Below are 14,028 nucleotides of genomic sequence, written 5' to 3'. Positions count from 1 at the left end.
CCGACTCATGGGGGGGGGGTTTTTGGTGACTGAATATTACCTATGATTTTTGCCCAACGATGCACGAATAAAAAAAATTCTTAACAAATTATGTTTGTAATTGTATTATAATTCATTTTTATGTACTTAAATCTTATCTTAGTAAAGTGATCCTAAACCTAAATTTTTATAATGAAACCTTCAGAAACAAAATATGGAATTTACTTTCATCGATAGTTAAAATCTTTGAATGTGTTTAAAAGCTCTGGTAGATAAAATCATTTGATTAGAGCATAAAATGAGTTTTTTTAGAGTAGCCTTTAATTTCTTTAAAAAAAAAAACTTATGCGATACTCAAATTAAACAAGCCCAATCTTCTAAACTCTTTTGCAAATTCCAAGATTCAAACCTTTGATTGAAATAAAAAAAAATCCAAAAAAAGTAAGTGATAAAAATTTTCGGATCAAATTTACTTGATGCAAACTTGAACCAAATTTATGATTTTGGTTTAAAAAAGACTACAATATTAATAATGTTAAACAAATCACCGTGAAAAAATATATAAAACTTGGGATTTTTTGCATAAAACACAACTTGGGAAATTAATTCAAATTCTACTTTATATTTGTGGTTTTCAGATGAGTCATGTATAGAAAAAATCTGATTAAAGAATTAGAAATTAGGAAATTGAATAAACAAGCAAATGTTTAAGTTAATATTCTTTTGAATTCCTCAAAAATTTTACATTGCATGAAAACTTATTTACAAGCTAAATCTTTTTCTGAATTTTGAATCTGAAATCAAAAATTGAACTTTAAATCTGTTTCCGAATCTCCATACGATTTCTGAAATGTACAAAAAAATACGATTTTCTAATCTTAATTCCAGATCAGAATTTTATGAGCCAAATTTAGGAGCCTTTATTCATAAATTTATTATTTAAATTCTGAAGTTCTGGTTTAATCTTAATTCATTATTTCAATTATTTATTTTTTTCTGTATTGTGAATCTGAATTAAAATGTGAATTTCAAATGATGAATCTGAATCTGAGTTTTCATTTTTGGATCGCCATTTAGAAGCTTTAAATGTATAAATTTCGTGTAATTATTAAGTTTAAGAACTTAGAATTTGAATATAATACAAAGTTCTTCTTTTTCATATTCCGAAAACTTTTATCAAAATATTGAAAATGCGTATGATTTGCAAAAAACTTGATTCGAATTTGATATGAAATGCAAAACCAAATTTGAACCAGGATTTCAAAGCAGCTTTTCATTTCTAATTTCTTAATTCGACTGACAATCAAGAATCCTAAACTGGATACAGAATCAAAAATACGAAAATAGAGAAACAGTTTTGGTAATGGGAAAATGAAACCAGAACCTCCAGAATGGGTTTGATTAATACTGATGTTATGAAATCGTTTGGTACATCTTTGTACCTGAAAATAATCACATTTTCGTAGGTGCTGCAAAAAATTAGAGAAACATGAGGTATCAAAAAACATAAGCGGAGATTGCAGGTTCAAGTCCTGCCGGTGAGCCGTTGTATCTTTTTCGAAAAATTCATTATAGTTACGGCTTATGTTCTTTCGTTTTTTGATACCTCATGTTTTTTTAATTCTTTCCATCACCTACGAAATTGGGTTTAATTAAAAACTGAATATTCAGACCTGAATTTCTATGAACAAGTGAGAAAATTTTGAAAAACTGTAGTAGAATTTTCAACTTGGGATGGGTTTTTGAGGTTTTGACATTAGGTTTTAGTCTAGATTGTTACTCTTGAATAACTTTACTCTGTTATCAAGATTTGATTATGAATTTGAAATTTTGAGTGTAGAGTAGAATACCTCGCTTGCTTTTTCGGACACTCATGGGGGGGGTTTAACCCCCAAAACCCCCCCCGTTCCTACGGCCATGCCTAACATATCTAGCAGCTCAATTAAAATTCGATTACCCAAGAAAATAGAGATAAAATGTACACATCTGTTGCTAAAACTGCAGTTATAATAAAAAAAGTTTGAAACGTTAACAATCCTTTGAAATCAGTTCAAATTATTAAAATTTAAATTTCGCCATGAAAATTCATTTCATCAGCCTCCGAAGTATCAAACTACATATAAAAATCCGTTAGTTTATTTTCTGTTAAGTTTATGGGAAATCGATCATTGCATTTTTAAATTTTAGAAATTTTTATTGATTTTTAAAATTATTCAAAAAAAAAGGAAACCAAAATAGTGTTTACGAGGAAATCATTTTTGGATAAAAGAAACAAATATAAGAAGAAATCACATATTGGATAAAAAATTTAGAACGGGCTCACCAAAGCGAAGGGGAATTTTGATCTCGAAGGATCCAGGGCACAGTAATAGCTTTCACTGCCGTTGAAACCATAGCTAACGATACTTGCACCCATGGAGGGGATCGATGCGGAAGCGCTTCTTCAGAGGGTTCGAATTTAAAGGGTGGATTTGTCTTCGGGTTGGCCAGTACCATAAAATCTTCGATATTCGATAATTTTTTTTGAAAATTTCACAAATTTTAAATTTTTGGAATTGCATTTCTCACGGTAAAAAAACGCGTCCGCTTTTTTCTTCCACAGCCTACCAAGTCTTTAAAGTGAAGTCAATGAGATCGGTTCCAAATTTGTAGAATTAGTAACACGCCGTTCCTGATTATATCGTTTTATTCCATTCAAATCGAATGTAGAAAGATAAAAAGTACATTCGTTTTACATTACAGACATTAACAATAGAATGAACGACCTCAGAATCGAAAAAAAAACCCGAAATTAAAAATTACGAGATGAAAAATTACGAGGTGAAAAATTACGAGGTGAAAAATTACGAGACTAAATAAAAAGAAAAAAGATAAGAGAAGATGAGAGAGAAGATGAGAGAGAAGATGAGAGAGAAGATGAGAGAGAAGATGAGAGAGAAGATGAGAGAGAAGATGAGAGAGAAGATGAGAGAGAAGATGAGAGAGAAGATGAGAGAGAAGATAAGAGAGAAGATGAGAGAGAAGATGAGAGAGAAGATGAGAGAGAAGATGAGAGAGAAGATGAGAGAGAAGATGAGAGAGAAGATGAGAGAGAAGATGAGAGAGAAGATGAGAAAGAAGATGAGAGAGAAGATGAGAGAGAAGATGAGAGAGAAGATGAGAGAGAAGATGAGAGAGAAGATGAGAGAGAAGATGAGAGAGAAGATGAGAGAGAAGATGAGAGAGAAGATGAGAGAGAAGATGAGAGAGAAGATGAGAGAGAAGATGAGAGAGAAGATGAGAAAGAAGATGAGAAAGAAGATGAGAGAGAAGATGAGAGAGAAGATGAGAGAGAAGATGAGAGAGAAGAAGAGAGAGAAAATGAGAGAGAAAATGAGAAAGAAGATGTGAGAGAAGATGAGAGAGAAGATGAGAGAGAAGATGAGAGAGAAGATGAGAGAGAAGATGAGAGAGAAGATGAGAGAGAAGATGAGAGAGAAGATGAGAGAGAAGATGAGAGAGAAGATGAGAGAGAAGATGAGAGAGAAGATGAGAAAGAAGATGAGAAAGAAGATGAGAAAGAAGATGAGAAAGAAGATGAGAAAGAAGATGAGAGAGAAGATGAGAGAGTAGATGAGAGAAAAGAAGAGAGAGAAGATGAGAGAGAAGATGAGAGAGAAGATGAGAGAGAAGATGAGAGAGAAGATGAGAGAGAAGATGAGAGAGAAGATGAGAGAGAAGATGAGAGAGAAGATGAGAGAGAAGATGAGAGAGAAGATGAGAGAGAAGATGAGAGAGAAGATGAGAGAGAAGATGAGAGAGAAAATGAGAGAGAAGATGAGATAGAAGATGAGAGAGAAGATGAGAGAGAAGATGAGAGAGAAGATGAGAGAGAAGATGAGAGAGAAGATAAGAGAGAAGATGAGAGAGAAGATGAGAGAGAAGATGAGAGAGAAGATGAGATAGAAGATGAGAAAGAAGATGAGAAAGAAGATGAGAAAGAAGATGAGAAAGAAGATGAGAGAGAAGATAAGAGAGAAGATGAGAGAGAAGATGAGAGAGAAGATGAGATAGAAGTTGAGAAAGAAGATGAGAAAGAAGATGAGAAAGAAGATGAGAAAGAAGATGAGAAAGAAGATGAGAGAGAAGATGAGAGAGAAGAAGAGAGAGAAAATGAGAGAGATGACGAGAGAGAAAAAGAGAGAGAAGATGAGATGGAAGATGAGAGAGAAGATGAGAGAGAAGATGAAAGACGAGATGAGAAAGAAGATGAGAAAGAAGATGAGAAAGAAGATGAGAAAAAAGATGAGAAAGAAGATGAGAAAGAAGATGAGAGAGAAGATGAGAGAGAAGAAGAGAGAGAAAATGAGAGAGAAGATGAGAGAGAAGATGAGAGAGAAGATGAGAGAGAAGATGAGAGAGAAGATGAGAGAGAAGATGAGAGAGAAGATGAGAGAGAAGATGAGAGAGAAGATGAGAGAGAAGATGAGAGAGAAGATGAGAGAGAAGATGAGAGAGAAGATGAGAGAGAAGATGAGAGAGTAGATAAGACAGAAGATGAGAGAGAAGATAAAACCAGCATGCGTGAGGTGAAAACTCATTTATTTGATTTCATTCGGAAAATGATTAAAAAGAGAGAAGATGAGAGAGATGACGAAAGAGAAGATGATAGAGAAGATGATAGAGAAGATGAGAGAGAAGATGAGAGAGAAGATGAGAGAGAGATGAGATAGAAGATGAGATAGAAGATGAGAAAGAAGATGAGAGAGAAGATGAGAGAGAAGATGAGAGAGAAGATGAGAGAGAAGATGAAAGAGAAGATGAGAGAGAAGATGAAAGAGAAGATGAGATAGAAGATGAGAGAGAAGATGAGAGAGAAGATGAGAGAGAAGATGAGAGAGAAGATGAGAGAGAAGATGAGAGAGAAGATGAGGGAGAAGATGAGAGAGAAGATGAGAGAGAAGATAGAGAGAAGATGAGAGAGAAGATGAGAGAGAAGATGAGAGAGAAGATGAGAGAGAAGATGAGAGAGAAGATGAGAGAGAAGATGAGAGAGAAGATGAGAGAGAAGATGAGAGAGAAGATGAGAGAGAAGATGAGAGAGAAGATGAAAGAGAAGATGAGAGAGAAGATGAGAGAGAAGATGAGAGAGAAGATGAGAGAGAAGATGAGAGAGAAGATGAGAGAGATGATGAGAGAGAAGATGAGAGAGAAGATGAGAGAGAAGATGAGAGAGAAGATGAAAGAGAAGATGAGAGAGAAGATGAGAGAGAAGATGAGAGAGAAGATGAGAGAGAAGATGAGAGAGAAGATGAGAGAGAAGATGAGAGAGAAGATGAGAGAGAAGATGAGAGAGAAGATGAGAGAGATGATGAGAGAGTTGATGAGAGAGTTGATGAGAGAGTTGATAAGAGGGATGATGAATAAGAAAATAAGATAGAAGAGCCACAATTTTCAAAGAAAGGAGATGTTTCAAATAAAAAGGTGTGAAAAATAGGAAGAAACAAAACTAAATAAAATATAGAAGTTTCGATCGTCAACAGTTCAAGGATTCAAAAAGAAAAATCGGGATAGCAAGAAAACTGAATTTGAACCTGATGTGAACCATGATATTACAATATAAAACACTTGAATGAATAGCAACAGTAGGCTTGAAAATAGAGGAGGAATTCCTATTATTTGTTATTATTAGTTAAACAGATTTGAATGGATGAAAAAAAAAACTATAATCTGATTAAAGTTTTAAAAGGAAAAAAAGGGAAAAGCTGGAACTATCCTAGTATATAAGGAACTAGCTGATCCCGTACGAACTCCGTTTCGCTTTCAACTTGGAATATGTCATGAACAATTTGTATGAAAGTCAATTGCCAATCATTTTCCAGATTCATTGTTAAGCAAGGATTGCAAAAATATTGAACGATCATTTAGTCTGTCGTCTGTTACTTAATATGAAATCAGGAATCAAAAACCACGTGTAAAACCACTTTCGAGGGCTCTTATATAAACTTTGATATCTGAAATTGATGCCCTTCCCTCAAAACTCCCGTGTGCAAATTTTCAAAGCAATCCATTGTATAATAACGTCAATATTGCTAAAAATAGTGAAAAATTAATTTATATGGACGACCCTTTTCGTCGACCTCTGGCAAAATATTTGACATCTGAGATCGATTGTCCGTCCTTGAAAACTACCGTGTGGAAATTTTCATCCCAATCCGATGTATAATAACGTCGATATTGCAAAAATATTAAAAGGTTTATATGGACGACCCCCTCTGCCGGCCCCTTAAACTGAATTGGATACCTGAAATCCATTGCTGATCTCTCAAAACCCTCGTGTACCAATTTTCGTCTGAATCCGATGTATAATAACGACAATATCGCATCAACAGTGAATAATTAACATGGACGACCCCTTTGGCCGACCCCTGATTTTAGTTTGGATAAGTGAAATCAGTTATTTGTCCCAAATAACTCCTATGTGCAAATTTTCATCCCAATCCGATGTATAAAAACGATAATATCACTGAAATACTGAAAATTTAATATGGACGACCCCTTTTTGCTAGCCCCTTACACTAATTTGGATACCTCAAATCGATTGCACGTCACTCAAAACTATCGTGTACCAATTTTCATCGGAATACGATGTATAATAACGTCAATATCGCAAAAACAGCGAACAGTTAATATGGACGACCCCTTTGGCGGTCCCCTTACACAAAATTTGATACCTGAAATCGATTGCTCGTCTTTCAACACCCTCATGTACAAATTTTCAACACAATCCGACAAAAAATAACGTGAATATCGTGAAAATAATATTTGTCTTGTATGGACGACCCCCTTCAGAAGGGGTCATCCAAAAATCTGAAAACATTTTTCATCCTTCCTGGCCCCAATGAGTATCCATGCCAAATTTCAGCTCTCTAGCTCTCAAGACGGCTGAGTCTATAGAGGACAAACAAACAAACAAACAAACAAACAAACAAACAAACAAACAAACAAACATACAGAAATTGCTTTTTATATATATAGATGAATTAAACTCTTAGGTACCTTCATACCTATTTATTTGAATTTATGACTTAAGTACAAATGTTTAAGTTTTCATATTCCATGGGTTTCTTGGATACTCCCGCTTCTCTATAAGCTCTATAAACTCCCGCTTCTCTATAAGCTTCATGATATAAAATAAAAAAGTGCACCCAGCTCAACATAGAACTTCACACCCAGAGATTGTTTTATTATTTACCATCAACCTTCTTCTCTCCTCCCGCAGGCAACGTCGGCCGTTCTCTGCTGTGGTCCGTGCTTTGATCCGAGTCATCTCTCCGAGGATGGCGCCATCTACAACTGGCTGGATATGCTGATGGCATCGAAAGATGAAAAGGTAAATTTGTTTTTATTTCTGATATTCCTGACTGTGTCTTTCTAGCCTAGCTAGAAAGCAAGCAGCGCAGTTCTTAAAGCTCTGTAACGTTGGAAATGTTTTGAATAGTTTATTGTGAATAGCACAGTTGGAATTAGAGGCCGGGATGGTCATACTGTTTTGCTCATAAATGTCAGGTGAAAAAGCTTTCATATCAGCTTTTGAAAGTTTATTCACACAGTTTTGTTTAAGTCGATTTTACCAGGAACATACATGAATATTCCAGAAATTTAAATTCTTAAATGTTTACCATCGTTTCAAATAAAACTTAAATGTTGTGATTTACTGTTCTTACAATTTCTTGAGAGATTTTATTCAACTTACTCGATTAGTTTGGTAAAGCTTGCGAAGGTTTTTTGCGTCTAATAGAAACAAATAAAGAGCTCGAATAGTTAAAGGATCTAAAATGTATGAATAATGAACAACTTACTATTTTTATCTTTTCCAAATGTTGCAGATCTACAATTTGGCCAAGGAAACCGTAGTTTTGTTGCTCGAGTCCAATCCCGATATCGGTCAGTTGCTAGAATGGGTCATCGATCGATGCTACACGGCGTATCCACGAGAAGCCGATGCATGCTTCCTGGCTTTGGCGGTCATTTTCAGTGCACGGTAAGTAATAATTTTACGGTTTGAGATTGTGAAATCGAAAGAAAGAAAGGAAGCAAGAAATGTTAAAAGAAAAGACATTTTATCAGGATCGTTTACTTTTTCTGCTTTCCTTGTCGAAAACCTCCAACCGAAAGTAACTTGAAATTTGTTGCATTTCCGATAATTTAATGCAATAAAACGGTGAGACAGAGCTCTGCAGCGAGTAATAAATTGAAACATACTCACATCAATTTCGGTACCCCTAACAGACGACCCTCGGAAACGAGTAGGGATAGAGATTCACGAGACCATCACAAGTCGTAAAATGAGCAGACATTTGATAAGTCTATGAGCATAAAATGAAAACTCCTCCTTCCGGGCCAATATTCATTTAACTGACACGCTGCTGCTGCTTCAGCATGAGTAACAGTTTTTACTCGCATCCTGATATTTGCCGCTCAAATAAGCCCTAGTGGGTGATTTAATGAGTTTTACTTTGCCGTGTTTTATGGAGCTTTCTTGTCTATCAAAAATGTTGTGCTCGACTCGACGGGGGTAGCAAGGGGCAAACCGAGTGCCTACTTCTCAATCAAATGAAAACTTGATGAGCTTATAAAACACCTTAAGGGCGAAAGAATGATCCTTTGAAGTTCTCTAATGTGCTTTTCTGTAGATTACACTTTCATAGCTTTGAGCATATGATCCAACATCAATTTATGCTTGAAAATAATATCCGAGTAAAATAGAAGCCAATCTTTAATCTGATTTCCCTTAGTTTTGACGTTAAATACGGAGAAAATTTGTTCCATGTTTTGCAGAAATCAATTTCAAACCAGTTGTCGGATGATGGAGCTGACATTCCGTGTAACGACGGAAGCATAAACACATGATTTCCATGTTGAATCGAACGAGCTATCCTTTGTTTTGCAGCCAGGAATTGACAGAAAATAAGATGCCAAAACTACCGAGAGCAAAAGCTGAGTTTCAAGAATAAACGGAAGTGTCACTCTTGTTCCAGAGCACCCCGGTCAAGTTGTTGCCAGACACGCCTCGGGGGCGGATGGACGAAAAACGGATCCAGTGTCGATTTCACCAATCAATTTTCTCGGATGCTTTATAACCTCTTAGATAGATGGATTCAGATAGAGACAAATGCATCGTCTGGAGGTTTTGTTTATCTGTAAGCGTCTTGAAGAAGATGTAGATGCAAATGCGTTGCTAGGTTGTAGGATGTTTTTGTCTCTGCGATTGACATCAGTACCGGTCAATGTGGGTTGACCTCTTTGAAAGCGGTTAACTTGAAGTCTGTCAATTTGCTCACTCGAGCCCACCATGTGGTTAAAGTTTCTGGTTTTCTCCTACGTAAGTGTATTACCACATGTTGATTCAAACTTTTCCAACAAATAAGCTTACTTTTACATTTTCACTGGTTAAATTATCTTGTTAACTCCATTACACAAAGATACAACACCTATGTACATCGTTAATTTTCTTCAAATTCAATTAGTTATTTCGATTAGCGCCGCCAGGCAGTTTTGGTTTCTCATTTCCTATCGATGTGCCGTTATTACTTCCCAAGAGTTGTAATTACGTCTCATCAAATGGGATCCGGAAGCAAAATAAAAAATTAAAAAGTCCTGCTCCCAAAAGATTATTGATTAAAATGTTTGACGTCATCTGAATAAAACTACCATTCGTGTTGGTTTTTTTCCCTCTTCATGCTGAAAGCACATTCAACTCCCTCGGATGACAGATATGCATGTAATAACCGTGAGATGATTCCCTGAAATAACACAAATGTTCAATAGCGTGTGCGTCATGACTAAATTGAAATACTTGAGTAGCAGATCATTTTTTGAATTTTTAATTGGAACAACCAATACATATGTATTTTTTAGGATTTTTGAGTCTTGATTGCCGATTAAGCGGAGCAGTATTTGTCAAAGCATGTAAACCCTTAATGCTGCAATCACTAATCACTAATCACTAATCGTACTTCCACAGCCAGAACTTATGTCTGAGTCCCAAAGAATAATAAAAGTATTTTATAATTCTTCTTGTCTTTGTTCGTGTATTTAATTATTTTAACATATGAACATTGAAATGATCATAAACATGAATTGGTTGGGACTACCATGGAGCAGAGAACGCAGAGACATCCGGAACACAGGAACAGAAAGAAACGTGGACCACCAGTACCATACGTTTCAAATGGGGAATATCGTTGGAAGCATGCTAAGAAAAATGCTCCTTGATGAAGAAACCATGCGTAATGTAAAAGAACTTTGCCAATCGCTAAGGTCATTCTAAGGGGTTGGAAATGATTTATTTTGTACACGGAAATCCCAAAATCTCAGCACATATGTTTAAAAATTTGACAAAATAAGTAAAGCAACTTTAAAATTTGTAGCTTAATTTTTTATTACTTGAACTGTTTCGGATCATGTAAACCCTTAATGCTGCAATCGGCTCATAACTAGAGGAGATAAGGGCATAACGAGCATTCAGGGCATAATAAGCGCTCCTTTTTTTCTTTTAAAGTACGTATTTTCTTAAACAAACTTTCATTAGAATTTGTTCGTACTACCTATAGTATAATATTAATTTTTGCACCAAAAAAAGAAATATCCTTTTCATTTTTACAGAAATATTAAATAAAAACCAGTGCCAGCGGCTTCGGCGTAGTGGTTAGAGTTCAAGTCATCTACGCCAAAGTTCATGAGATCGAATCCCGGTCATGGCATACATAGTACACTTTCTGTGGTCTGGTGGTTTTAGCATTTGCGAGATGCTAGCCATCATTACTTCGAAAGATGTGCGCTTAGAAAGAGACGAACCAGCCCAAGGCTGAAAGTCTCTATAATAAGAAAAAAAAAATAAAAAAAAGAAAATAAAAAAAAAAAATAAAAACCAGCTAGGTTCTCAAGTGACGAAAATATTATAATTTTTGAGCACCACCAAATAAGCTTTTAAAACTTTTAAATCATCTTGATCTGCAATGTACGCACTGCAAAATTGCATTGTTTCTCAATTTTCACCATCATAAAATTTTTGATTTTTCACTTTAATCGATTTTAAAACGCGTTTTAACTTAAATTTGTTGACCTGGGGCGAACAGAGCACTATCAATCAGGGCACGATGAGCGTTTTCTGCCGTATAATCTAGTAGCGAATTCAACTCGATGAAGTCAACTGAATAATAGAGCTAAAGCTTGGTTTGTTTCATCTGTCGATTTGGCCTATTGGTAAGGTGTCGGAGAGGTAATCTGTAGACTCGAGTTCAATTCCTGTTCGAGGGGATTTTTTTTCACATACCATTCACGATTGATTTTTTTTATTGTTACATTATACAGCTATTAGCATCATCCGTCAAACAAAATACCAGAAACATAATGTACAGTGTCGGACAAAAGAATAGGACCACAGCTCAATCCAAAACAGAAAGTGACAAAACTTTGAGAAAAAAAATCCATTTAAGTGCATCAAACCATTTACAAATTGTAAATTCCATTCTTCGAAGAAATTAAAATCAACCACGCAAGACCAACTATTGTGTTGTGTTAGACTCAACCCTGTCCAATTCTAACATTTCAAAATATTTGATCCGTGATTGAACAAAAGTTAAGTATGTGGTGAAAATGCTTCTTAAAAATTTCTACCCGCTCATTTTCAACACCTGTAATTTTCTTCTAATCTTCTTCTATCCATCTATAATTTTCAATTCTTGAAATGTTCTCACTATGAGAACATAGCATTCACCGATAAGGCCGTAAAATTAATTTCATAACATAAAATCACAGTGATTAATCTTAATTATTAAAATCATCCGTAGTTAAAACAATTGTCCTTTATTTAAAAATGCGTTTTAAGCATACTTACTGACTAAAATAACGCGACATAAAATAGGACCGCTTTAGAATTCATGGTAAAAGAATTTAAAAAAAAAAGGAAATTCATACCGTGATCGATTTGCAGGGTTAGTACTTGGTGGTATAACCCTTATTATGCATCACTTCTCGCATCCGGTTCGGCATCGACTCCCCCAGCTTTTTGCACGTTCTCACCGGGATAGCGTACCACACCGCCTGGATTCTCTCCCACAGCTGCTGCTTGTTTTTTGATTTTTCGGTGTATACCTTACGTTTAACTATTTCCCATAGGTTCTCTATGGGATTGAGATCACTGGACTGTGCTGGCCACTCCATAACGTCTACCTTATTATCCTGGAACCACTTTTTAACCGTTTTAGCGGTATGTTTGGGATCGTTGTCCTGCTGGAACTGCCACTTTAGGGGCATCTCTCACTCGGCGTGAGGCAGCATTACTTCCCGAAGTATCTGGGCGTAGAGATGCTGGTCCATAATCCGGTCGATCCATTACAAGGGACCCATCCCGTACCAAGAAAAGCACCCCCACACCATGATGCTACCTCCTCCATGTTTGAATGTTTTATTTGTATACTGGGGCATATACGCACAGCCGAGTGGGCGATGGACCCAACTCTTTCCGTTCGAGCCGATGAGGTTCACTTTGGTCTCATCTTAGGGAACAATGACCCTGGCAGTTAAATTCCCTTGAAAAAAAAATTTGGTCTCATCCGACCACAGCACATTTCTCCATAGTTTCTTCTTTTCCGGACCGACCCAATCGAAATGGTCCTTTGCATACTTCAGCCGCGCCTTCGAGTGCTTCGGCGTCAGCATCGGCACCTTTCGGGGACTTTTTCCTCCTAGTCCCTTCTCTGCCAACCGTCGATGAACCGTCCGGGAACTCACAGATAAGTTCAGCTCGTCTCTGATCTGCTTGGACGCTTTGAAAGGATCCTTTTGCGAGGCACGCTTGATTGCCGAATCGTCCTTCGACGTCGTTTTGCGGGGGCGGCCGGTCAGTTCCCGTTTGCCGGTGCTGTGAAGCGCGTTGAAAACGAAAGTTTTCGACCTTCCTAAGTAGTCGGCGATCCCGCGTTGGCTTTTGCGAGCCTTGTACAGATTCCGGATGATCGCTCGCTGGACCTCCGTGCAGTGCTGTGCCTGACCCATAACTTTTTCGCTGAAAACAGAGTAGGAGGAAGAAAATCTTTATTTTTTGTTTGTTTTAATGATTTAAATGATTAATTTTATGGGAAATACTTACCAGGACACGAAAATGGACAAACAACACCGAAAACAACACCTTTTCTTCAAATCTAGAGCGCTGAAAATGCCGGAACATCCGAACCGATGAGCTGGTCTTATTTTATGACGCGACTTTTTTCACCCTCTGACAGCTTTCTGGTCGACTAGAACAAACGGGTTGCTTTGATTGCAACAAACGTGCAGTATACAAAGTTAGCATACTACAATAAGTGCTTGCCGCTAGGTGTCGCATATTATTATATTTGAATTGGCAGTTTAAAGGTGATTTGAACATTTTGCATTAGAGCGGTCCTATTCTATTGTTCGACACTGTATGAGCATGTGTTGATTGTTCGAATTCTACAAACAGACCTAGACTATTTTGTTATTGCTTTGTTTGATGAATCTACGCCTCACCGTTTAGTGCAAAATGCATTGATCATGAATGATAAATAAAAAAATAATCACCTTGACCAGGAATCGAACTCGAATCTACTGATTACCTCTCCGATACCTTACCAATAGGCCAAATCGTCAGATGAAACAAGGCAAGCTGTAGCTCTATTATTTAGTTGACTTCATCGAGTCGAATTCGCTGGTAGATTTCCCGGCAAAAAACGCTCATCGTGCTCCGATTAATGGTGCTTATACTGCGCCAGGGGGGTTCTCATTAAGCCCCTACAGTGACTGGTTTTCAGCTTTCTGTAAAATTTTTAAAATGTATTTTTAAACGTTTTTATCTACTTTTTCAAGTTTCATCCAATTAGGCAATAGATTATTTGAGTGTCTGAACACGAAACAATGATCTAATTAACATATTATAGCTGTTCTCTATGGTTAAATATGCGTTTTCCTTAAGGTGGCCATTATGCCCTTATCTCCCCTATCTTTTTCTTCCGTCTTCTGGCTGTAAAGGTTTGAAAACTGATATTT

General features: G+C 36.5%; 1 protein-coding gene across 8 annotated transcripts in view; it reads left to right on the top strand.

The window, feature by feature from the left end:
- Window positions 1-14,028, top strand: part of LOC129756171 (protein furry) — a 347,173-nt gene that overhangs the window by 80,508 nt on the left and 252,637 nt on the right. For all 8 annotated transcript variants that reach the window (XM_055752972.1, XM_055752970.1, XM_055752968.1 and 5 more), the window contains 2 exons: window positions 7,241-7,351; window positions 7,848-8,002. In XM_055752972.1, coding sequence (XP_055608947.1) covers window positions 7,241-7,351; window positions 7,848-8,002 — 266 coding nt within the window. The remainder of the gene's footprint in view (window positions 1-7,240; window positions 7,352-7,847; window positions 8,003-14,028) is intronic.

The sequence above is a fragment of the Uranotaenia lowii genome, chromosome 3, assembly GCF_029784155.1.
Source record: "Uranotaenia lowii strain MFRU-FL chromosome 3, ASM2978415v1, whole genome shotgun sequence".
In the NCBI taxonomy this organism is placed as follows: domain Eukaryota; kingdom Metazoa; phylum Arthropoda; class Insecta; order Diptera; family Culicidae; genus Uranotaenia; species Uranotaenia lowii.
This window is presented reverse-complemented; position numbering and strand designations above follow the sequence as displayed.